Source organism: Delphinus delphis, chromosome 19, assembly GCF_949987515.2.
Source record: "Delphinus delphis chromosome 19, mDelDel1.2, whole genome shotgun sequence".
NCBI classification, from domain to species: domain Eukaryota; kingdom Metazoa; phylum Chordata; class Mammalia; order Artiodactyla; family Delphinidae; genus Delphinus; species Delphinus delphis.
In genome coordinates this window covers 51,264,603-51,286,543 of record NC_082701.1, presented here as the reverse complement: position 1 = coordinate 51,286,543, position 21,941 = coordinate 51,264,603, and the positions used below count along the sequence as shown (strand labels likewise).

Here is a 21,941-nt window from a genome sequence, read left to right as displayed (position 1 = left end):
GTGAGCCATTCCCTCCTCTGAGGACCCGCATCCCTCTTCTCCACAAACCCTTTCTCACTGAGAAAGCAGGTCAGTCTAGGTGGCTATGGGACGGGAGGGCCACGCAGCCATTCATAGTCGAGTTGGTCCCCAACGGTGTGGGAGAGAGGCGGGTGGTGCAGAGTATTAACCCTCAGGCTCAGAGCTTGGGAAGGAAAGGGGGAACCTTGGAAAGGATGAGTCACTGAAGCCCCGTGGTAGCCGTTATTTCGGTCGTCTCGATTAGTGACCCTCAGGAACAGCTGATCTACATCTAGACTCAACAGCCCACCCAACGGCGCCGTGGCTTAGCTGGTTAAAGCGCCTGTCTAGTAAACAGGAGATCCTGGGTTCGAATCCCAGCGGTGCCTGGGACGGTTGACTCTAGTATATTATTGCTGCGAAGGGGACACATTTCCAGACTTTGACAGGGCGCCTCTCTGTAGTACATATGGAAGGATTATTCTTCTTACCAGCCATCCCATTGCTACTTGAGTCTCCCTCCCTGTGCACTTTTAGTGCGAATTTGGAGGCTGACCCCAGCTGTCAAGAACCAGGGTGTAGCGGCATCCCTTTGTCTGCCTTCAACGGTGTGGGAACGGTTGGGCCCATTTTGTACTGTGGCTCGGGGCAGGGAGAGAGCACTGGAAAGTCGCCGCTTCTGTAGGGCCGTTGCCTCATAAGCGCACGCGCACTGACATCAAGACAGCGCTCGCAAGAGGCGGGCGTGTTGATAGGCAGCTATAGTTCCGCAGGCCCCAGTCCGCAGCCGGCTGTGATGGCCGAGTGGTTAAGGCGTTGGACTCGAAATCCAATGGGGTCTCCCCGCGCAGGTTCGAATCCTGCTCACAGCGTCAGTAGTTTTGGGAATGAATACTACTGCCGCCTCCGGTGAAGAAAGCAACTTGTTTTTCCAGTGCTGTCTTTCCCTGGAGCAGATCCCAATTTTATTCCAAGACTCTCAGGGACTCAGCCACCCAGGACCTGTCCACGAGCGCCCTCTTGCGGGCCTCAGATTCCTGCTTCTACTCCTCCTCCAAAGGTTATATCAAGCAAAAAGCCGTTTTAACTGCCAATTTGAATTCATAACTCCAAACTCAGGTGTTTTCTCAGTGCTATTAGCAATCATATCACATTTCCCCATCCATTTCCCCTCCATCTCTCCTATACGACTCTTTCATTCCTTTTCACATCAAACCACGAATCCCTTCATCCTCCTTCAGCTTTACTTCCTGTTTCACTGTGTTCAAAAGGCATTCGGTAATCAAAACACTATGGTACTGGCACAAAAACAGACATATAGATCAATGGAACAGGATAAAAGCCCAGAAATAAACCCACTCACCTATGGTCAATTAATCTACAACAAAGGAGGCAAGAATATACAATGGAAAAAAGTCTCTTCAATAAGTGCTGCTGGGAAAACTTAACAGCTACATGTAAAAGAATGAAATTAGAACATTCTCTAACACCATATACAAAAATAAACTCAAAATGGATTAAAGACCTAAATGTAAGGCCGGAGACTATAAGACTCTAGAGGAAAACAGGGAGAACACTCTTGGACATAAATTGCTGCAATATCTTTTTGGATCCGTCCCCTAGAGTAACGGAAATAAAAACAAAAATAAACAAATGCGACCTAATTAAACTTAAAAGCTTTTGCACAACAAAGGAAACCATAAACAGAATAAAAAGAACCTACAGAACGGGAGAAATATCTGCAAATGATGCGACCAACAAGGGATTAATTTCCAAAATATACAAACAGCTCATACAGTTCAGTTCAAACAACCCAAGCAAAAAATGGGCAGAAGATCTAAATGGACATTTCTCCAGAGAAGACATACATGTGCCAACAGGCACATGAAAAAATGCTCCATATCGCTAATTTAGGGAAATGCAAATGAAAACTACAATGAAGTATCACCTCACCCTGGTCAGAATGGCCATCATCAAAAAGTCGACAAATAATAAATGCTGGAGAGGGTGTGAAGAAAAAGGAACCCTCCTGCACTGTTGGTGGGAATGTAAATTGGTGCAGCCACTATGGAGATCAGTATGGAGGTTCCTCAAAATACTATAAGTAGAGCTACCATATGATCCAGCAATCCCACTCCTGGGCATTTATCCGGAGAAAACTTTAATTTGCAAAGATACATGCACCCCTATGTTCACAGCAGCACTATTTACAATAGCCAAGACATGGAAGCAACCTAAATGTCCATCGACAGATGAATGGATAAAGAAGATGTGGTGTATATATATATATATATATATATATATATATATATATACACAGTAGAAATATTAGCCATAAAAAAGAATGAAATCATGCCATTTGCAGCAACATGGATGGACCTAGAGATTACCATATTAAGTGAAGTAAGCCAGACAAAGACAAATATTATACGATATGGCTTATATGTGGAACCTAAAAACAAAACAAAACCAAAACAAAACAAATGAACTTATTTACAAAACAGAAATAGACCCATAGTCATAGAAAACAAGCTTATGGCTACCAAAGCAGAAGTAGGGGAATAAATTAGGAGTTTGGGATTAACATATACACACTACTATACATAAAATAGATACCCAACAAGGACCTACTGTATAGCACAGGGAACTATACTCAATATTTTGTAATAAGCTATAAGGGAAGAGAATCTGAAAAAAATGTATATGTATTCACTGAATCAGTGTGCTGTACACCTGAAGCTAACATAACACTATAAATCAACTATACTTCAATTTAAAAAAAGGCATTCCGAAGAAATTTTCCTACTGACATCGGCAATCGCACCTGCCTACCTACCTGAGTCTGTGACCACATGCTATTCCCCTTCCTCCTAACTGTAGATGAACCCTTCCACCTAACTAAGGCCAACCCCCACACCAACTAGATCTCCCGTTCCCTCTGGCCCACTCAAGGACATTGCTCTGTTTTCTTTCTTTACCATCAATTTCCCCCTTTTCTAACTGGATTATTCCCACCAGGCTACAAACATAATGAAGTTTATCTCAATTTAGAACATGCAAGACAACAAACGCCATCTTAACCCCACAACTCCCCTCCAGCTACCACTACGTTCCTCTGTTCCCCTCTACAGCAAAACAACTTCTCTTATGCCCACTGTTTCCAATACCATCTTTCCACTTTCCTTTGAACCCTCTCTAATCAGGTGCCCCCAACCCTGCGCCTGCCCCCAACAAAACTGCTTTTGTTAACGTACAAAATGACCATCACGTTGCTAAATCCATTGATCACTACTGAGCAGCAGTTGACACAGATGCTTACTCTCCCTGCTTAGAAACGCTTTCTTCACTTGCCTTCTAGGACACCACACTCTTCTTATATTCCTTCCACTTCGTTAACAATTCATTCACAGATGCCTTTGCTAGTTCGTCATCTCCTGGATCTCTAAATGTTGAGGTGTTTCCAAGGCTCAATTTTCTAGCCTCTTCTCTTCTCTATCTGTATTCATTCCCTTGATGATCTCCAGGCTCATGGTTTAAAATATGAACCTACATTACATTAACGCATCCCCAATTTTCATTTCTAGCTCCAAAACTCTTCCCTGCATTACAGATGCATATATCCTATTGCCCACTTATTGTTTCTACTTGGATATCTAATAAGGAATCACAAACTTAAAATGTCCCAACCAAACTTCTGGTCATCTCCCCCAAAACTGCTTCACCTGTAGTCTTTCCATCTCAGTAAATGGAAATTCCATTTCTTCAGTTAGCCAGACCAGAAACCTTAGAATCATCTCTGATTCATCTCCCTTTCTCTCACACACACACAGTCCACATCAAATCAGTCAACAATTTCTTATTTAAAATAGGTAAAAAATTTGACTCTTTGTTACTACACTTCAATACTACACCTTGGTCCATGCCACCCTCATCTCTCACCCAGATTATTGCAATAGCCCCTAAATTATTTCCTTGCTTCCACTCTTGTTCCTTGTTCCCTTACAGTCTACTCTGAACACACTGGGCAAAGTGATCCTTTTAAAACATACATCAGATTCTGTCGTTCCTCTCTTTAAAATCTCTCAGTAGGGTATAAATATGAATTCATGGTTTTAATGTGTATAGTTAAGGAAGGAAATGTAATATAAGGCAATGTATGCACATACACAATGTATACATTCACCTATATTTCCTAGCTCTGTCTGCTGAGGGAGCCTAAAAGGAATGACACACAAGTAGTGATAAACACACCAAGTGCTCAGATCTTGGTTACTAAATACCATTTTCTACTAAAATGAACCAGCACTCCTTGGAGAAAAGGGTGTCTCTAGGGCTGCAGCTGGGGAATTACAAAATGATCTTAGAACATTTTGTTCTAAGATCTTGTTCTAAGATCAAGAAGTGCTCAGAAATATTGGGTGTATATCAAAAAGACACAGCAGCTAGGGGCTGTGGCTAAAGGGGCTTCCACTGGCTAAATCTTGGACAATCTGAGCATTAAAATAAATAATGCACTGAATCAAGTAAGAATCCAAAGTTCATATCAGTATAAATAAATAAATGGGGGCTTCCCTGGTGGCGCAGTGATTGAGAGTCCGCCTGCCGATGCAGGCTACACGGGTTCGTACCCCGGTCCGGGAGGATCCCACATGCGCGGAGCGGCGGGGCCCGTGAGCCATGGCCATGAGCCTGCGCGTCCGGAGCCTGTGCTCCGCAACGGGAGAGGCCACAACAGTGAGAGGCCCGCGTACCGCAAATAAATAAATAAATAAATAAATAAATAAATAAATAAATGGGACCTAGTCAAACCTACAAGCTTTTGCACAGCAAAGGAAGCCATAAACAAAAAGACAACCTGCGGACTGGGAGAAAATATTTGCAAATGATGTGACTGACAAGGGCTTAAGTTCCAAAATACACAAACAACTCATACAATTCAACAACAACAACAACAACAAAACCAATCGAAAAATGGGCAGAAGACCTAAATAGACATACAGATGGCCAACAGGCACATGAAAAAATGCTCATCATCGCTAATTACTAGAGAAATGCAAGTCAAAACTACAATGAGGTACCACCTCACACCGGTCAGAATGCCCATCATTAAAAAGTCTGCAAATAATAAATGCTGGAGAGGGTGTGGAGAAAAGGGAACCCTCTTACACTGTTGGTGGGAGTGTAAATTGGTGCAGCCACTATGGAAAACAGTATGGAGGTTCCTCAAGAAACTAAAAATAGAGTTGCCATATGATCTAGCAATCCCACTCCTGGCATATACCAGGAGTATATCCCACTCCATAGGCATGCACCCCTATGTTCACAGCAGCACTATTTACAATAGCCAAGACATGGAAGCAATCTAAATGTCCATCGACAGATGAATGGATAAAGAAGATGTGTGTATACACAATGGAATATTACTCAGCCATCAAAAACAATGAAATAATGCCATTTGCAGCAACATAGATGGACCTAGAGACTATCATACTAAGTGAAGTAAGTCAAAAAGAGAAAGACAAATACCATATGACATTACTTATATGTGGACCCTAAAATACAACACAAATGAACATATCTATGAAACAGAAACAGACTCACAGACATAGAGAACAGATTTGTGGTTGCCAAGGGGGAGGAGAGGTGGGGAGGGAAGGATTGGGAGTTTGGGATTAGTAGATGCAAACTATTATATATAGGATGCTAAACAACAAGGTCCTACTGTATAGCACAGGGAACTATATTCAGTATCCTGTGATAAACCATAATGGAAAAGAATATGAAAAAGAATACACATAAGTGAGTCACTTTGCTGTACAGCAGAAGTTAACACAACATTGTAAATCAACTATACTGCCATAATTTTTTTTTAATTCCAGGATATATATAAAAAAACTGAAGATCAAGAATCTTCCAGATTAAATGAAACTGAACAGACAGAACAACTAAATGCAGTGTGGGATCCTGGATGGAATCCTGGATTGGGAAAAAAGGGCTATAAAGGACATAATTGAAACATTTGAGGAAATTTAAGTATGGACTGGCATTAAATAATACTATCATATTAATTTTAATATTCTGATGTTGACAGTTGTACTACTATGTACTATTATTACTACAAATGTCCTCATTCTCAGAAAACACACTGAGTAACTTGGGCAAAAGGGCCTGACATTTTCAATTTACCCCCAAATGATTCAGAAAACAAATATTTTATATCTATATTATATTTGGAGAGAAATGATAAAGCAAACGGAGCAAACGCGAACAATTAACAGAGAAAAGAGTACACAGGAGTTCCTTGTACTTTCTTCCTTTTTTTTTTAATTGAAGAATAGTTGATGTATAATCCTTGTACTTTTTTGTAACTTTTCTGAAAATTTGAAATTATATAAAAATTAAAAGTTCCAAAAACAAACAAAACAAAAAAGCTAGGGGGAAAAAAGTCCCCCAATGGCTTCACATTACACTCAGAGGTGACAGAGTCCTTGCGATGGCCTAGAAGGTTCTACATAATCAGCCTACTGCTTTGTCGCTCTGATCTCACCTGCTACGTCCACTCCAGACAACCCCACTCCGCCCCCTGCTGCTCTGTTCCCTTGACAAGCCTGGCAGGTTGTCCTACTAGCCAGCCTGTCCCTCTGTCTGGAGTGCTTTTACCCCAGGTGGCCCTGTTTGTGCCCTCACCTCTGTAAATTTCACCTTCTCAGTGAGTCCTTCCCTAATCTTACTGTCTAAAGTCACAATTCCCACTCTCCACTCTTCCTTGCTTCACTTTTCTCCATAGCACTTATCACCAACTGACAAATGATAAATTCTGTACGATGTGCATTTGACTGTTTCCCCCACAAGGACGTATGTGCCGTAAGGCAGGGATTATTGTCTGTTTTGTTTGGGGCTCTATAGAGGTCTTCTATCCTGATTCTTCCCTTGGCCCAGGGGCCCGGGCCTCCTACTTCCCCACCCCCAACCCCCAGGTCCCAACTCTCCAGGAACTCCCCCCTACCAGGACCCAGGGGGTCCCAGGAAGCCAGCCTTCTCTTTGAAGAACAAAGAGGGAGGAGCTGAGCCTCGGAACCCAGGCCTGGGGAGACGTCACAGCGGGGGAGGCAAAGCAGCGACACTAGGCCAGCTGTGCTGTCTCAGTTCCTTCCCCGCCTCCCGCCTCCCTAGGGCCCCAGCGCGTGTGGGACACGAGCTCCCCTCCCCCAAGCCCTTACGCTGCCCCGTATTGAGAGGGCGGCCAGGAACAGGCCAGAGGCCCAGACACCCATACACACACCATGTACACAGACAACCACAAGGGACACGTACACAGGCCTGCGCTGACACGGAGGCGTGCCATCCACAGAGGCCCCCAACCCATAGCCTTAGAAACCCTGGGAATGGGTGTGGAGGATGCCCTCACAGCCACATCTACACAGGAGCGATGGCTGCAGAAAATCCCCCAACCAGGCCAACTGGTCTCAGGTTTGGGGAGCCTGAAGTGTATATAATTGTTTTGGGGGGTGAGAGCTTTTTAAGAAAATAATATAAAACTAGGTACAGGGGCTTCCCTGGTGGCGCAGTGGTTGAGAGTCCGCCTGCCAATGCAGGGGACACGGGTTCGTGTCCCAGTTTGGGAAGATCCCACATGCCGATCCCACATGCCGCGAAGCGGCTGGGCCCGTGAGCCATGGCCGCTGAGCCTGCGCGTCCGGAGCCTGTGCTCCGCAGCAGGAGAGGCCACAACAGTGAGAGGCCTGCGTACCGCAAAAAAAAAAACAAAAAAAAACACTAGGTACAAAAAGTAATATTTACAGTGTAAAGCAATTATGCTCCAATAAAGATAAAATATTTACAGTGAAACAAGAGATCATAACCTACAAACAGAAAAGGCTGGCAAATGACACAAAGGTTACAAAGTCCAGAAAAATACCTTATTGGTATCAGTTAATTGCCTGCATAGCCCTGTAATACTCTCCACAGACTGGCTACTGACTTTGTATATTTCAAATCTCATTTTTCCTCATTCTTCCTCTACCACCCATGTACTTATAGTGACAAGAGCACTGGATGCATTCACATCACATGGGCCCTTGGGCTTTGCACCTTCACTGCACGACGCCTAGTGAGTGGGCACAGGTGACAGGAGTTTCCCTGGAAGCCATTCCCACACCAGGATGACTGGGCTAGCTTAACTATGTGTGGGAGTGACTGGGAACCACATTAACTGCATTACCATTAACATACCCTCGAATGCCCACAGCGACTCCAACACCGGGGGTGGTGGGCGGGGGGAAAGGGTGACAGAGGGGAAGCTGGAGTGAAAACAGACAGTGGGCTTTACCATTTGCAGTTAAAGTGTCTTATTTTGGCAAGTTTTACAGAAGCATATGGCCATGTGAGCACATTGCTGGGACCCTCCCAGGGGCCTGAGTGAGGGGTCCTGAATTGTACATTTCATCAGCTTCATGGTGCATTCACCTCTGAAATTGTCATTTTTGATTCCACATCTCAGATGGACTCTCAACCTGCCTAGAAATCCTATTCTATCATAGAAGGTTTGTTTTCCTACTCCCCAAAATGAACATTTCACACCTTCTTTCTCCTCAAAGGACCTGTAGCTCTCTCTCCTCCAGCAATAAGCTTGATTCATTCTTTCTTTAAAAATTCTCTTTTATTGAAGTATAGTTGACTTACAGTGTTGTGCTACTTTCTATGTCTATTTCTAAGTGATTCAGTCACACACACACACACACACACACATACATACATATATATATATATATATATATATATATATATATACACACACACATTCTTTTTCATATTCTTTTCCATTATGGTTTATCACAGGATTAATTCATTCTTTGGGAAAACAGGAACCACTGGAGGGAAACTGCCTCATCCTTCCCACACTCTAAGTGACCCACACCCCCTGTCTTCCCCATCTCCCTGGGGGTGAGGACTCTTCCCTACTACCTGAGACCCATTTCTCCACCTGGTAGCGAAGTCTACCCACCCACCCACCCACCCTTAGTTACTCCCACCAGCATCAAACACACTCTAGCAACCCTCATCACTTTCTTCTGCCCCGGCTGCCAACAATGTTCCTCCCCATTCACAGCAAAGCTTGACAGAGTTGTGTCTATAGCCACCGTCTGCATGCCTTCACATCCCATTCTCACCTCGACCCACTCAAGTGGGACCGCACAGAGTCACTCTCCCCCCAGGTCATCTGTGATCTCTAAGAGCTAAACCGGGTGGTTGCTTAGCTCCCTTCTTACTTGACCTCCCAGCAGCTTAGCTAGAACTGACGGCTCCCTCCTTCACACACTGTCTTTTCTTGGTCTCCAGGTCACTTGGCTTTTTTGCTACTTCTCTAACCCTACATCCCTTTGACAAGTCTTCCTCCTCAACCTGACCTCGAAGCGTTGGGGTGCTCCACGCTCCTTCTCTTCTCTCTCCACACTCTCTCCCTAGGCACTCCAGTCTCATGGCATTAAAAGCCATCTATCTTCCAATGGCTCCTCCATGTTTACCCTCCAGCTCTGACCCCCAAACTCATGAACAGAGATGAGAACAGTGCCCAGCGTTTTTACATAATTGGCAAATGCTAGGTCTTTTAGAGCATTTATAGATTCTCCTGCTGGGCAGACACCTGGAATGGCCTATCACACAATATTTCAAAGGGGCTTAATTTAAGCCTGCTTCTGTGAGCAGGGCAACTGGCAAGGCCTTATCCCAAGTTAAATTAGTCTCTCGACATATATTAATGATGTTCCTTTTTAGTGTATGATTTCTTTTCTTTTTTTTTTCCCTTCTGTTGATAGAAAGGGATACTGAAGTTCTTGGCCGTCCCCGAGTAGGCTTCAGGGCTAGTGCCAGGGTTTTTCCGGATTGATGTTCACACACAGATCCAGAGAGCTGACAGCATCATAGGGCTCTAGGTGGATGACGTACTCAGAGCAACTCTGTGCTTGATTTACTATCATGGTCTTCTGCAAACACTGTTGGTTATGTTCCTTAAATAAACCCACAGAGGTTTATTTATTGGTCTGCATCAATTGTGATGTTATATAAAGTGGCCACTGGATTGTTTTGCTTAGTAGGTGTAAACTTCGCACAGAAGTAGAGAATTTGAGGTTTATCTCAGCATTCTTGCTGAGCAAAGTGATTTTTTTCTGGTGTGAAGGAAGCATTAGCAATACTCTGTGACCAGAGGGGAACGACCTGTCCAAAGACACCAATGGACACATCGGTGATGGAATCCCCATTTAAATCTCCACGGCCATCCAGGGATCTCCCAAAGTACTGAAGATGGCTCCTAAAGGCTCCAACAGATCCCAAGATTTTCTGGGAATACCTCATGCAAACACTGCCCTCACGACCATGGTAGATGTACACAGCTCCTGAGTTCTGATTTTCCAAAAGTGAACCAATGATCACGTCATGAAAGCCATCCACGCTGACATCTGAAAGAGCTGCGACTGCTGAACCAAACTGAGCATTTTCAACACCCTTGGGGCCTTCCAGAAATTGGTGCCAATTCAAAACGCCCTTTGTGGTAGAGAACAGCTAGACTCTTCCCTCCTCTTTCTTTAGGTCATCTGTGTACGTTGGTGCAGTAATGTGTCTTCATCCACATCGACTGAACTCCGCACACTACCAACTTAGGAGCCAATCTGGTTACCCCCGTGAGACTGAATAACTGCGACACTGTCATTCTCATTAACACTGTACAGTACTATCCGGTCAGTACTATTTGTCCGAGGGGCACCAGCAACGAAGTGGACACTTTTTCCAATAGAAATTGAAGCCACAAAGTAACCTAACTATGAGCGCCATCTGTAGGCTTAAAGCCTGTTCTGATGGGACTGACGTCAAGCTGTCGTGGTGAAAAAACTTCAGGGTGAGGTCTATCAGAAGGTTAATCAGCTCATTTCCCACTGTCGATTTTACCCGGGACTCCTGTGGGGAAATTGGAATTGGGTACCTCAAGTCCAAGGGAGTCCCTGGGCCTCTTCATTCATCAGAGTGTTCCTCTCTTTCTGCCATGCGAGAGGCTGTCTTCTTTTATCGTTTCTTCTTCTGTTTTAACCTAGGGCAATCTGTTTTCCAACGTTCTTCCTCCTGACAGTAAGCACGTTGTTCCTTCCCCAGTGTTACTTCTTCTCAGGTTACTCGCCTTCTGGGAATCCAACGCCACTATGCCAAAAGAAGTGGCATTTCCTTCTGCATCTTCTTTCTTCTGTTGTTGCTTTTAAAGTGTTCAACAGGGAACGACATCTACCAGCTGAGAAGGGTTCAATCAAGCACCATCTCACCTTTGCAGCTCTCTCCTGATATCTGAGGCACTTCGCCCCCCGAAACGTCAACTTTACCATTCTAATATTTTCAGGGGCCTCGGGGTCTCCACTAGTATGATGTTTGTAGGCCTGATAAATCCTTTCTAAAAATTCCGAGAGTTCTTCATTTGTTTTGCTGAATTTCTTGAATTTTGTTCAAACCCTTTTGCTTTGGTTCCCATTTTCAAAGCCCTGCCAAGGTGCACGAAGAAGCAGTGCTCTAATAAGGGCCTTCTTCCCTCGCTGGGGTCCCAAATGGGTTCAGCTGTGGGGGCTGCCAAGTGGGCTTCAGGTGTAAAGGATCCTCCTTGTGAAGTAGGGTTGAAATCTTTCCAATTAAACAAGCCTGAGAAGCCCCGCCAGCCGGCATTCAGGCCCCCTAAGAGATAACCGCATAAGGGAAATCGCCTCGCCCCGGGGGTACCCTCTGGCCCGAACTGGGCGCCCAGTTGGGTCTTATGTGACAATACCAGACCAAGTCCCTGTGCCCCAGAAACTAACAAACACAGGATTTTCTAATGGATCCCTATGAGGAGGGGAAGTCCTGAGCCCCAGTGTCAGGAAGTGGGGCTGGATAGGAGTGCAAGGTGGTGGAAGGAGTGGATATATTGGCATAACGATCAGAGGAGCTAAGACAGCTTGCTTGGCTGGAGGAGTTAAGGTTTGCAGCAACATATTCTCGCTCTCATTCCCTTCCTTTTTTCATTTTCCCTGATGTAATAGCACAAATGCTTACACACAAAGGATTTCATTATTCTTCCCTGCTTTCTCACAGAATAGCCACCATAAAATCATAAATGCAATTGATCCCTTCTAACCATCAAAAGGATGCCTTTTTGCTTTGGCATCAACCAACCAGGCTGAATTCTGGGATGGGGCTTTTGGTGATTTTAGGAACCAAGTGGAACCCTTCTCTTCTCTCTGGGAAAGTCCCACAGACTTTTTTTTTTTTTTTTCCTGTTGTTCCTTTCCTCCATTTGACATCAGTAAAAGCTCTAACTATCGCAAAATTGATTTGGTTGTAAATGGAGAAACAGTACCAAACAAAATGAAATGAAAAACCCAAGGGACAACAGAAAATCCTAAATAAATCCTCAAGTTTGGTCTTGGGATTTTACATATACCAACGACACAGGAGACCACAAATGACATAATTAACACAGCAAGGGTAGCAGTACATGGTGCACAGGGTCCCAAGATAACCGTGCCTAAACCCCTTTTGGAGATCCTAACAGGTACTGTGGCCACACATTGTTTCAATAATATATATTCGTCCCACTCATGGGTTCTTGGCTGTAATCCGATCATTTATCAAAACATGCCTCAGAGAACTTTCTTTAGGGATAGTTGAAACATTTCCCCATTTTTAAATACAGAAATGCAAGACAAACAAAACACAAATGGCACACACAAAGGCTAGCATCCAAAGAAACAAACGAACCGGTTCACAAATTAGGTAAAAGTTCAACAACTCTTTCCTCTCTCCAACAAGGCACCCCCACTCAAATACAAAACAAATTGGCTTATTCCAGACAAAACCCCCCCAAATATAGAGGAAATAAAGTTTCCCGCTGTACACACCGGAGTGACTTACCCTACAGTATAGAGCCCGTTAGCTCCCAAACGTGGATTCCTTGCTCTGCCTGCCAAGTGCTGGGGCAATCGGTGCTGCTTTGGGGAATTTTGAAGGGCAGATCCTCAGGACGAGTGGTCCTGGCAGCTGCTAGGGCCTTACCCGAGAATTCCTCAACCAGGGTCAGCTGGCCGTGAGCAGCAGCGAGGCTTGCTCACCAAGTCGAAGCCCCTACTGCTCACTGCCACAAGCCGATAAATCAAGAGATGAGTTGTTGGGGGCAAGGAATAGCTACTTTACTTGGAAAGCCAGCTGACCAAGAAGATGGGGGACTTCTGTCCCAAAGAACCATCTTGCCTGAGTTAGAATTCAGCTTCTTTTATACCAAAAGGGGAGGGAGTAAAGTCAAACATTTCTTGGTTCTGGTCAGCCTCCAGAAGGGATGTGTCAATGTCTTCCTTCCTGCACAGGTGGGCCTGGTCAGGATGTTTCCTGTGAGCTAATAAAGGTATTTTATCTTAATGCTCATTACCTGGGAGGCAGGGTTCCCAGAGACAGGCCATTATGTGTAATTTAAGATTATAGGCAACATCCCTTTAGTGATTAAGTTGTAACAGAACACAAAGGTTCTTCCCTATTACGTGATCACCCAGAGTAAAGCAGCCCTTCACTCTCAAGTCATTGCCACGACCGGTTGTCCCTGGCCCCACCCTCATAACCATCTTAGATTATTTTCTGCTTTCTTACTTATTTTCTGTCTCCTCCCCGCCCCCACCATAATGTAAATGTAAGGAGAGCCCAGGTCCAAGGCACCCTCAATGCCTAACAACACTTGGTGCACAAGAGGCCCTCCATAAATAGCGGCTTCGTGACTGAGCACAGCGGCTGTGCACACCGACATACAGATGCCCAGACAGTTGTAGAGTTTCCTTCTGGGGGCCACTGTCACGCCTTAGAGTTGAGAAGAGAGCATGCCCAGTCACTGACACAATCCAGAGACGAAAAAGAAAGACCCCAAGCCTATCCCAGATGAAGCAGGAAGATGAGGCCCAGATGGAGCTGGAAGAGATAGGAGACAGGATCCAGAGGCAGAGACCCAGACCCGGGGCGAGCTCCGGAGAGAGGGACCGAGAGGGACCAGACTCGGCGAACTAGAGAGGCGGGCCCGTGGCAGCCCGGGCAGCAGCCAGAGACTGTGCCCGGAGGAGGGGCGCGAGCGCGGGGGAAGACGGCGGAAAACCAGCGCCCGAGCCCGGGAGCCTGGGAACCCGGGAGCCCGGGAGCCCGGGCCACCCCGCCCCCGCTCACAAGTGGCCGCGGCAGCTGTCTGGAGCCCGGCCGCCCGCCGGCCCGACGCGTGCGGGATCAAAGCGGCCGGGAAGGGGCGGGCGGGGAGTGGCAGGAACCTGGAGGTGTGAGCGAGCTTCCCAGGGGATGGCCGGAGCGTGGGAGCACAGAGGGCCGGCAGGGGACAGAGTCCTGGAGACACGATCCCAGAGATCGAGACGCAGACGCGGAAAGGGATGCAGAGGCCGGAGAGACCCGGAGCCAGAGATACAGAGACCACAGAAGACCCAGAGAGACCCAGCGTAGCCGTTGTGAAGATACCTGGAAAGAATGTGCAAGAGACAGAGACGCCGATAGAAGGCGGGACAAAAAGGCTGTGACCGTGGACTTAGAAAGAAGGCGGGCTCCAGAGAACAGAAACAGAGAGCGAGGAAGAGAAAAGGAAAGAAGAGCAACTGGGCCTTAGAGCTCAAGGGGCGGAGGACCTCGCCCCTCCCCCGCGGAGGGCAGAGAGGACCCCCGGGGCAGGGATCCCAGCGCCGGGTCCTTTCTCAGGGTCACGCCTGCGGAGGTGCGGGCAGGGGGCGGAGGGAGGGGTGTGGACAGCCGGAACCCCAGGCTGGGAGGATGGGAGTGTGAGGACGTTCGAAATCAGGGGCTGGATCCGGCGCCTCAAACTCTGCTACAGAGTAAAAAATCTAAGTATTAATATTAATATTTGGTAGAAATCTTAAAGATGCCTTTCAGATACATCAGAAAAGACATCTTTGGAGAAAGGACGAAAAGTCAGACGATGCATTGGCCGGGAATCGAACCCGGGCCTCCCGCGTGGCAGGCGAGAATTCTACCACTGAACCACCAATGCAAGTGAAAGTTAAGCTTCGGTAGATCCAACTCAGTTTGTAAGGAGTCGAGGCGACTACGGCCAGGGAGGCTTTATGGCCAGGAAGGCTTTATAGCCAGGGTCTTCGCAGAGAAACGGTCCCAATAGTTGACATGGGTGGAGCGCCAGGCCATCCTTCCTCCCGCCTGGATCCGGTCACCCGGCCATAAAGTCGCCCCATATGGCCAGGGGCGGCCCCACACCCGGGTGCGAACTGCCGCCGGGGGCCCCGAGCCTCGCGTGCAGGTGAGAAAAACTCAGCCCAGCCCAGGTTCCCAAGGAGGGGGGCAGCGGGGGGTTCTGGGGCCACACATCTGCGCTCCCATTTGGCTCAGGTAGGGGGAGGTGGGATGTGCTGGGTTCCCTGATTCCAAATGGGAGCGCCCTCCCCAAGGTCTGTGTTCCCCTGGCTCGGACTTTGGCAAGGCAGGCTCCGTGAAAAAACCAAGCTGTGGACGGGCGCTGGGAGGGCTCGGAGGAGCCCCATCCGTCTCTGACTCCGCAGCTATCTTCTGACTCGGTCTGCAACGCCACCGTGTCATTCTGTGTCCTTGTCCCTGGCATTCTTGCTGTCCCGTTAAATCTCTGATTTTATCTTCTCAGGCACTTTGTCTTGAAGTCTGCAAGTCTCACGCATCATTCTGCAGAGTGGCATACTCTTGGTTTGAGGTGGGTGTTGATCCCTTTTTTGTTCCCTTTCTTATCTTTTTAAGAAAACTGCCTTCTCCTTGTCCCCCCCATAATCACGAGGGATCCCCAGGAGCAAGCAACACGAGCTCACTTGTATCAGGTGTCCTGGCAGCCGCACCCCTGAATCTCCTATAATTAGTTTTGAATCAAATACTTCTAAGTGGAAAGATCTCTCCACCCGTGCTTCAAAGCCTTGCTTCCTCTTCCATGAAGCTTCCCCCACCCCAGTCCAGCCGTCCCTCACGATGACCCTTTCCCAGAGCACCTAATTCACTGTGCTTCTAAAATAGCTACTTGACAACACATAAGCGTTTTCTACTGAAACTTGCAGGAATAAACTGGGCCTCCAGTCCATATCTCAGTACGATCGGTCCCAGCCTAGACCAGTGCCCAGTGGGCACAATGAATACGCAGATATTGGGGAACTGAATATGACTGACTTAGATTGAACAGAGCTTCTCTTCCACCTGCAAAGTCCCAGTTGAATAAACGGATCCAGCCAGCACACTCAGGTGGCTCATTATCTCAAGTAGGAGGTGAATTTTGGGGAAAGATGTATAGGATCCAGCCTAGGGGCTGAGGGATGCTAACTTTTCGATTTCAGGGTTAGTGGGGAGTACAGTGAGCTCCCAAGAAAGCTGAAATAGTGAACGGGGGGGAACTCTGAACTCCACTCCTGAGTTCTATCCCCAAACTACTCAAACTCTCTCTTCTCCTAATTACCTCCTCCCTTCAGCTGGGTCCCGCCTCATTATACAGCCTTATGGTCCTTAAACAGCCGGTGCTGCACTGGCCTCTCATTTCCCACACTCCCAGGCCAGTTCCACTCGTACCCCTCCCCCTTGTGCTCCTCCCCTTTCCGGGAGCCTCGTGCCCAGGGTAGAGTCGGGCAGGAGCCAGGTGCCGAAGGGGCGGGTCCGGGTCTTTACCACCCCCTACTCGGGAGCCTGCGGGATATAAGGCTCAGGGAGAGCGGGGACTCGGTCCACACAAGGGTCCGGAGGAGCAATGGTCACCCGGGATCGAGCCGAGAATAGGGACAGCCCCAAGGTGAGAGGCGGGAGAGGAGGAAGCAGAGGTCCCTGGGCTGGTCAGGGGACAGGGTCCCTGAGACCGAAAGTCAGAGAAGAGGCTGGAGATGCAGGGCTGGAAGGGGGAGAGGTGCGCAGGGAACCCGAGGAGCCAGGAGCTGGGGAGGAAGCTGCGAAGTATGGAGAAGGGGTTAGCGTCAGAGCTGGCACTGGGTGGGCGGCAGAAGCAGAGGTCTGGGGCGTAGGTAATGGCAGTTGACACCTTGCGGCCTGGCGGGCTTGGGCGGGGGTCAGAGTCCGAGTAAAATAAGCAGGAGGAGCACAGAGCTAAGGGACGAGAGTGGAAACAAAAAGCGGAGAGGATAGGCCCTTGCTCCATGCGGGCTGTGAGCCGGAGCTGGGCCAATGCAGCCTTGTAAGAGAAGGTCTGGAGGGCATTGGTTCCAGAGGCCCGAGCCCAGGTGGAAGATCTTAGAACCAACGGAGAAGGGTGACCGCACAGGCGGGTTAGTGGGAGAAGAGGGGGCGCGGTCGCTCTGGGTATCTCCCTTTCTACACTCAGGGCGACCAACTCAGCCCGCCGCCTTGCGGCCCACGTGTCTGGGCGCAAAGAGGGCCCCCAAAGTTCTCCACTGAGACAGAGAAAGACTGCACGAGACGGAGACGTAGAGAGAAAAGAGGAGGAGGAGAGACACAGAGAGGGGAGGAGGGAGGACAAGAATGAGAGAGAATGCAGAAGACCCGAGAGAGGAGGCGAGCTACAGAAATTGACCCTAGGGGCGTTGGGAGGGGGAGCGGAGAGGGATCGAATGGGTCCGGCCTTAGGTTCTCTGGCGTCTTGGGGAAGAGGTGGAGGCCGCACTATCCCAGCGGCGGGATTCCGACGCCTGCGCGGCCGCGCTGAGTCTCGGTCGGGTCGGCCCGCTCTCCCTTTCCTGCTGGTCGCAGATGCTGAAGCCGCTTGTGGAGAAGCGGCGCCGGGACCGCATCAACCGCAGCCTGGAAGAACTGAGGCTGCTGCTGCTGGAGCGGACCCGAGACCAGGTCAGTTCTTCCGCCATCATCGGCCTCCCAAGCATTCCGTCCTCCTGTCTCAGGGCTTCCCACTTGGGTGGGGACATATGCTGCTTTGGCGACCCTGGCCCCAAGGCATCCTGACCCTTCGAATCCCATCCCAGACCCCCTCTCGCTCTCAGAACGCGATCTTCATCGCCACCCCTCGGGTCTGTAAGTTTCACACCCGGCTCTGTAAATTTCATTCCCGGGGGTCAGTTTCAACCTTTGGGTCTGTAAATTCTCCCTCCTCCTCCCCCACACTCCCCGAGATAGCCAGCAGGGTGGTTAATTTCATTCCCCGGGTTTTCTGTTCAAATCCGCTCCTCACACTGTGGGTTGGTTTCATCTCCTCGGGTTGGACAGTTTCGTCTCAGGGTGGGCCAGGACCATTCTTGGTCATCTCCACTCCACATTCGGTAGCGCGCTCTGTGGTCCGCGCACAAACGCGATCCAGGGGCACCCCCAGCTCCCGCATCCCCCCTCCCTTCTTCCCCCTGCCACTTTCCCCCTCTCTCCCCACCCCTTTCTGTCTCTGCGCCCTCCCCTCCCATCTGTAGAACCTCCGGAACCCGAAGCTGGAGAAAGCAGAGATACTGGAGTTCGCCGTGGGCTACTTGAGGGAGCGAAGCCGGGTGGAGCCCCCGGGTACAGCTCGGGGGTGGGGCAGCGGAGGGAGGGAGGGGAGAATTCACTGGGGCCCGGGCCGGGGTAGATGGGGCGGACCCTGTGGTGGACGGTGGGCTTGGGGTGTGGCATGCTCCGCTCCGAGGCGAGGTTAATAATAACACCCGCGCGTGTCTGTCTCTGTGTCTCCCTCATTTTCTCCCTCTGTCGGTCCATCTGGCTTCCTGACTCTGTGCACCTATCCGGCCTCGGTATCTCTGCGCCCCGCCCCTTCCCCACCCCCTTCTGGGACCCCTGCCCTGCCCTCCCGTCCTCCCGCCGGCCGTACCCGCTGCCGCGGCTTCAGGTGTTCCCCGGTCCCCAGCCCAGGACGCCGAGGCGCTCGCCAGCTGCTACTTGTCCGGCTTCCGCGAGTGCCTGCTTCGCCTGGCGGCCTTCGCGCACGACGCCAGCCCGGCCGCCCGAGCCCAGCTCTTCTCCGCGCTGCAAGGTTACCTGCGCCCCAAGCCGCCCCGGCCGGAACCGGTAGATCCGAGGCCCCAAGCGCCGCGCCCACCGCTGGACCCCGCCGCCCCAGCGCCCGGCCCCGCGCTGCACCAGCGCCCCCCAGTGCACAAGGGCCTCCCTAGCCCGCGCTGCGCATGGTCCCCGTCCCCCTGCTCCCCCCGAGCCAGGGATTCCGGCGCGCCGGCCCCCCTCACCGGACTGCTGCCGCCGCCGCCGCCGCCTCCTCACAGACAAGACGGGGCGCCTAAGGCCCCGCCGCCCCCGCCGCCCGCTTTCTGGAGACCTTGGCCCTGAGCTTTGGGGGGGTGGGGGTGGGGACGGGGGCTGGGGGGTTGGGGTAGAGACTCCAGCCCGAGCGCAGCAGAGGGACCCGGGCGTTGGGGTGAGGAGGTGTTGGGGAGGGCGGCGGGGCGCGCGTTCGCAGCGCGCGGGTGAGATGTGGTCTATATTAGAGTATCTATATAAATATATATTTCCCTGGTTCCTGTCCCTTCTCCCTGCCCCCTTTGCGTCTAGGATTGTACCCTCTCTGCCCCCGGCCCAGCCCCAGTCCTTTCCCCAGTCCCTAGTGCATGGAATAAAGTGGTTATTAAATCCCCGTGTGTCCCCGAGCCAGGGGCCTGCCTTTATCTCGGCGTCCACGCCCACTTTCCCTCCCCTTCTGTCTCCCGCCCCCCCCCCCCCCAAGTCCTGCTCTCCTTGGCCCAAGACCCGGGGCAGACAGGTAAGTAAAGAAGAGCAGAGCGGAGGCTGAGGTTGGAACTGAAACCAGATGGAAAACAGTGAGATAGGATGGGGGAGAAGGGATGGGAGCCTTTAAGAAAAAGCCGGATAAAGAGGAAAGGGAAAAAAATAAAATAAAATAAAATCGACTCTGGTGGGATTCGAACCCACAACCTTTGAATCGCTCTTTCGTCACTAGAAGTCCAATGCGCTATCCATTGCGCCACAGAGCCACCTGGCGGGCGGCGGCGTCTGACGGCTTACGGGTACTAGAATGGGAAAGGGGCGGGGGGAGGGGGAGGGTTGTGAGGGAATTGGGCGGGGCGTGTGACAGAAGCGCGTGGTTTGGACCTCAGAGGCTTGCCTGGAAGAGGTAGCGTGCGCAAAGCACGTGAGCCAGGTGGGAGTGCGGGAGCATAGGGGTGGAAGAAACTGGGAGACAGCGCAACTGAAAATGAGCGAGCGAGTACAGAGCTCCAGCTGCCCGCTTGGGGGATGCTTCCAGTCCAGGCGCATCCCACTCCCAGATGTGGCCCCACCCATAAGAATAAACTTGTTTTGTTGGAAATTTTCTGTGTCTCTTTCTTCTGGTCTCTCTGCCTTCCCATCTGCTGCTCCGCTCTCCGAAGGAATCTCGATAGTTGCCAAAGAAGACCAGCCAATTTAGCAGAACTATTTGTAGCTCCACTCCTCCTTTCTAGTCTCTTAGGAAGACTGCGAGGAAAGGTTTCCCCCACGCAGGTAGCGTGGCCGAGCGGTCTAAGGCGCTGGATTTAGGCTCCAGTCTCTTCGGAGGCGTGGGTTCGAATCCCACCGCTGCCAGACCAGAGTTTTTCTCGAGGCTTAAGCACTCTTTAATTCATAAAGTAAATTACTTACTTTTATGAGAACTCCTGGTAGCGGTCTCACCAACGTGTATTCCAGACAGAACTTAGGTCTGCCTCCCAGCCCCAAACCAATACATAATGGAAACTGCCAAAGAAACCTCGGACCTTCATAATCGATCTCCACTTTAACATGTCGTCAAATAACATTCCTATCAAAATTAGTGCAACTTGCTATATATTTAAGTGACTTACTGTATGTTCTCCTGACGGTGTGCTACAGGCTCGAATTACCTAGCCTGAAAAGCTCAGAAGGTAAGACCCTAGTTTAATTTTCTTTCCAGATCCTTTCAGAACATAAGAGAATATCATACATGAAGCTAATGAATAATATAATAGAACATTGGTATTGAGTGAAAACGAAAAAGGAAAGGTTCCACCGAGATTTGAACTCGGATCGCTGGATTCAGAGTCCAGAGTGCTAACCATTACACCATGGAACCCATTCCGTAAGAAAAGCTTCTGACAGTATATATATTATTGTACTTCCTATTCTGTGCCTTTACATACTTTGCCATTCATAGAAGACAAAAAAGAGTTGTCGGATTAGGGTGGATACTGCTACCGAGCACCTGAAATATGAATTTAAATGTGCTGTAAGTATAAAATACTGTAATTAGTACAAAAAATGGTTAAAATTTCATTAATAATTTAAAAATATTGATTACATGATAAAATAAGATTTAGGATATAATGGGTTAAGTAAAATGTTATTAAAATTAATTTCAAAAAAATTTCACCTATTTCTTTGTACTCTTTTTAATGTGTGGCTCCTAGAAAATTTACATTCGCATGTATGGCTCGCATATGCACTGCTCTAAAACATCTCCGCTCTCCCTCCACTGTCATTCGTTCTGCCTTCTGAAAAATACCCTGACGCACTTAATACCGTTTCCTCTTAACACCAGGCAGCAATATTTGCGTTACTCTTTTCCTCTGTTATGTTTGAATGAATACAATTATTTACTCAAAAATATTCTAAAGATTTTCATGTACCGGTGGAGAAAAAGGGCAGACGCCCGAACAGGGACTTGAACCCTGGACCCTCAGATTAAAAGTCTGATGCTCTACCGACTGAGCTATCCGGGCTCTGCTACACAAGCACTTCTACTTCCCATAAGAGTTTCGCATTTACGAAAATGCTGAGGATAAGCGGTATCCTATGCACGCGCGCAGGAGACTACAGAACGCACCTCGAGGAAGCCGGTGAAGCTAATGGCGGATGATTGCGCTTTATCGGACCCCCCCTCCGTACAGCGGCCGCACCTGTTAGGACGCTGGGGGCTGGAGCGCCGCGGAGGCTAGGTGGGTGCGGTGTCGGTATCGGCAGCACGGGGGCGCTGCCGGCCGCGG

General features: G+C 49.2%; 1 protein-coding gene and 7 non-coding genes across 8 annotated transcripts; 4 read left to right on the top strand and 4 right to left on the bottom strand.

Annotated features, from left to right (window-relative positions):
* The first annotated feature begins 315 nt into the window (after nt 1-315).
* TRNAT-AGU (transfer RNA threonine (anticodon AGU)) lies at nt 316-389 on the top strand. The gene has a single exon. It is a non-coding gene; the product is annotated as a tRNA-Thr (tRNA).
* A 401-nt stretch (nt 390-790) lies between these two features.
* TRNAS-CGA (transfer RNA serine (anticodon CGA)) lies at nt 791-872 on the top strand. Its single transcript has one exon. It is a non-coding gene; the product is annotated as a tRNA-Ser (tRNA).
* A 14,112-nt stretch (nt 873-14,984) lies between these two features.
* Nucleotides 14,985-15,055, bottom strand: TRNAG-GCC (transfer RNA glycine (anticodon GCC)). Its single transcript has one exon. It is a non-coding gene; the product is annotated as a tRNA-Gly (tRNA).
* A 2,687-nt stretch (nt 15,056-17,742) lies between these two features.
* HES7 (hes family bHLH transcription factor 7) lies at nt 17,743-19,275 on the top strand. Its single transcript, XM_059997037.1, has 3 exons — nt 17,743-17,838; nt 18,408-18,495; nt 18,821-19,275. Exons 1-3 carry the CDS (start codon nt 17,743-17,745, stop codon nt 19,273-19,275), a joined length of 639 nt encoding a protein of 212 aa, XP_059853020.1.
* A 575-nt stretch (nt 19,276-19,850) lies between these two features.
* On the bottom strand, nt 19,851-19,937 carry TRNAR-UCU (transfer RNA arginine (anticodon UCU)). Its single transcript is given in 2 exon segments — nt 19,851-19,886; nt 19,901-19,937. It is a non-coding gene; the product is annotated as a tRNA-Arg (tRNA).
* A 507-nt stretch (nt 19,938-20,444) lies between these two features.
* Nucleotides 20,445-20,526, top strand: TRNAL-UAG (transfer RNA leucine (anticodon UAG)). Its single transcript has one exon. It is a non-coding gene; the product is annotated as a tRNA-Leu (tRNA).
* A 433-nt stretch (nt 20,527-20,959) lies between these two features.
* Nucleotides 20,960-21,031, bottom strand: TRNAQ-CUG (transfer RNA glutamine (anticodon CUG)). Its single transcript has one exon. It is a non-coding gene; the product is annotated as a tRNA-Gln (tRNA).
* Nucleotides 21,032-21,604: 573 nt separating this feature from the next.
* Nucleotides 21,605-21,677, bottom strand: TRNAK-UUU (transfer RNA lysine (anticodon UUU)). The gene has a single exon. It is a non-coding gene; the product is annotated as a tRNA-Lys (tRNA).
* Between the last annotated feature and the right edge of the window lie 264 nt (nt 21,678-21,941).

Coding starts and splice junctions, on each gene's coding strand:
- HES7 (XM_059997037.1), top strand. CDS start 17,743: ATGCTGAAGCCGCTTGTGGAGAAGCGGCGCCGGGACCGCATCAACCGC. Junction 17,839..18,407: donor TGGAGCGGACCCGAGACCAG/GTCAGTTCTTCC, acceptor TCCCATCTGTAG/AACCTCCGGAACCCGAAGCT. Junction 18,496..18,820: donor AAGCCGGGTGGAGCCCCCGG/GTACAGCTCGGG, acceptor CCGCGGCTTCAG/GTGTTCCCCGGTCCCCAGCC.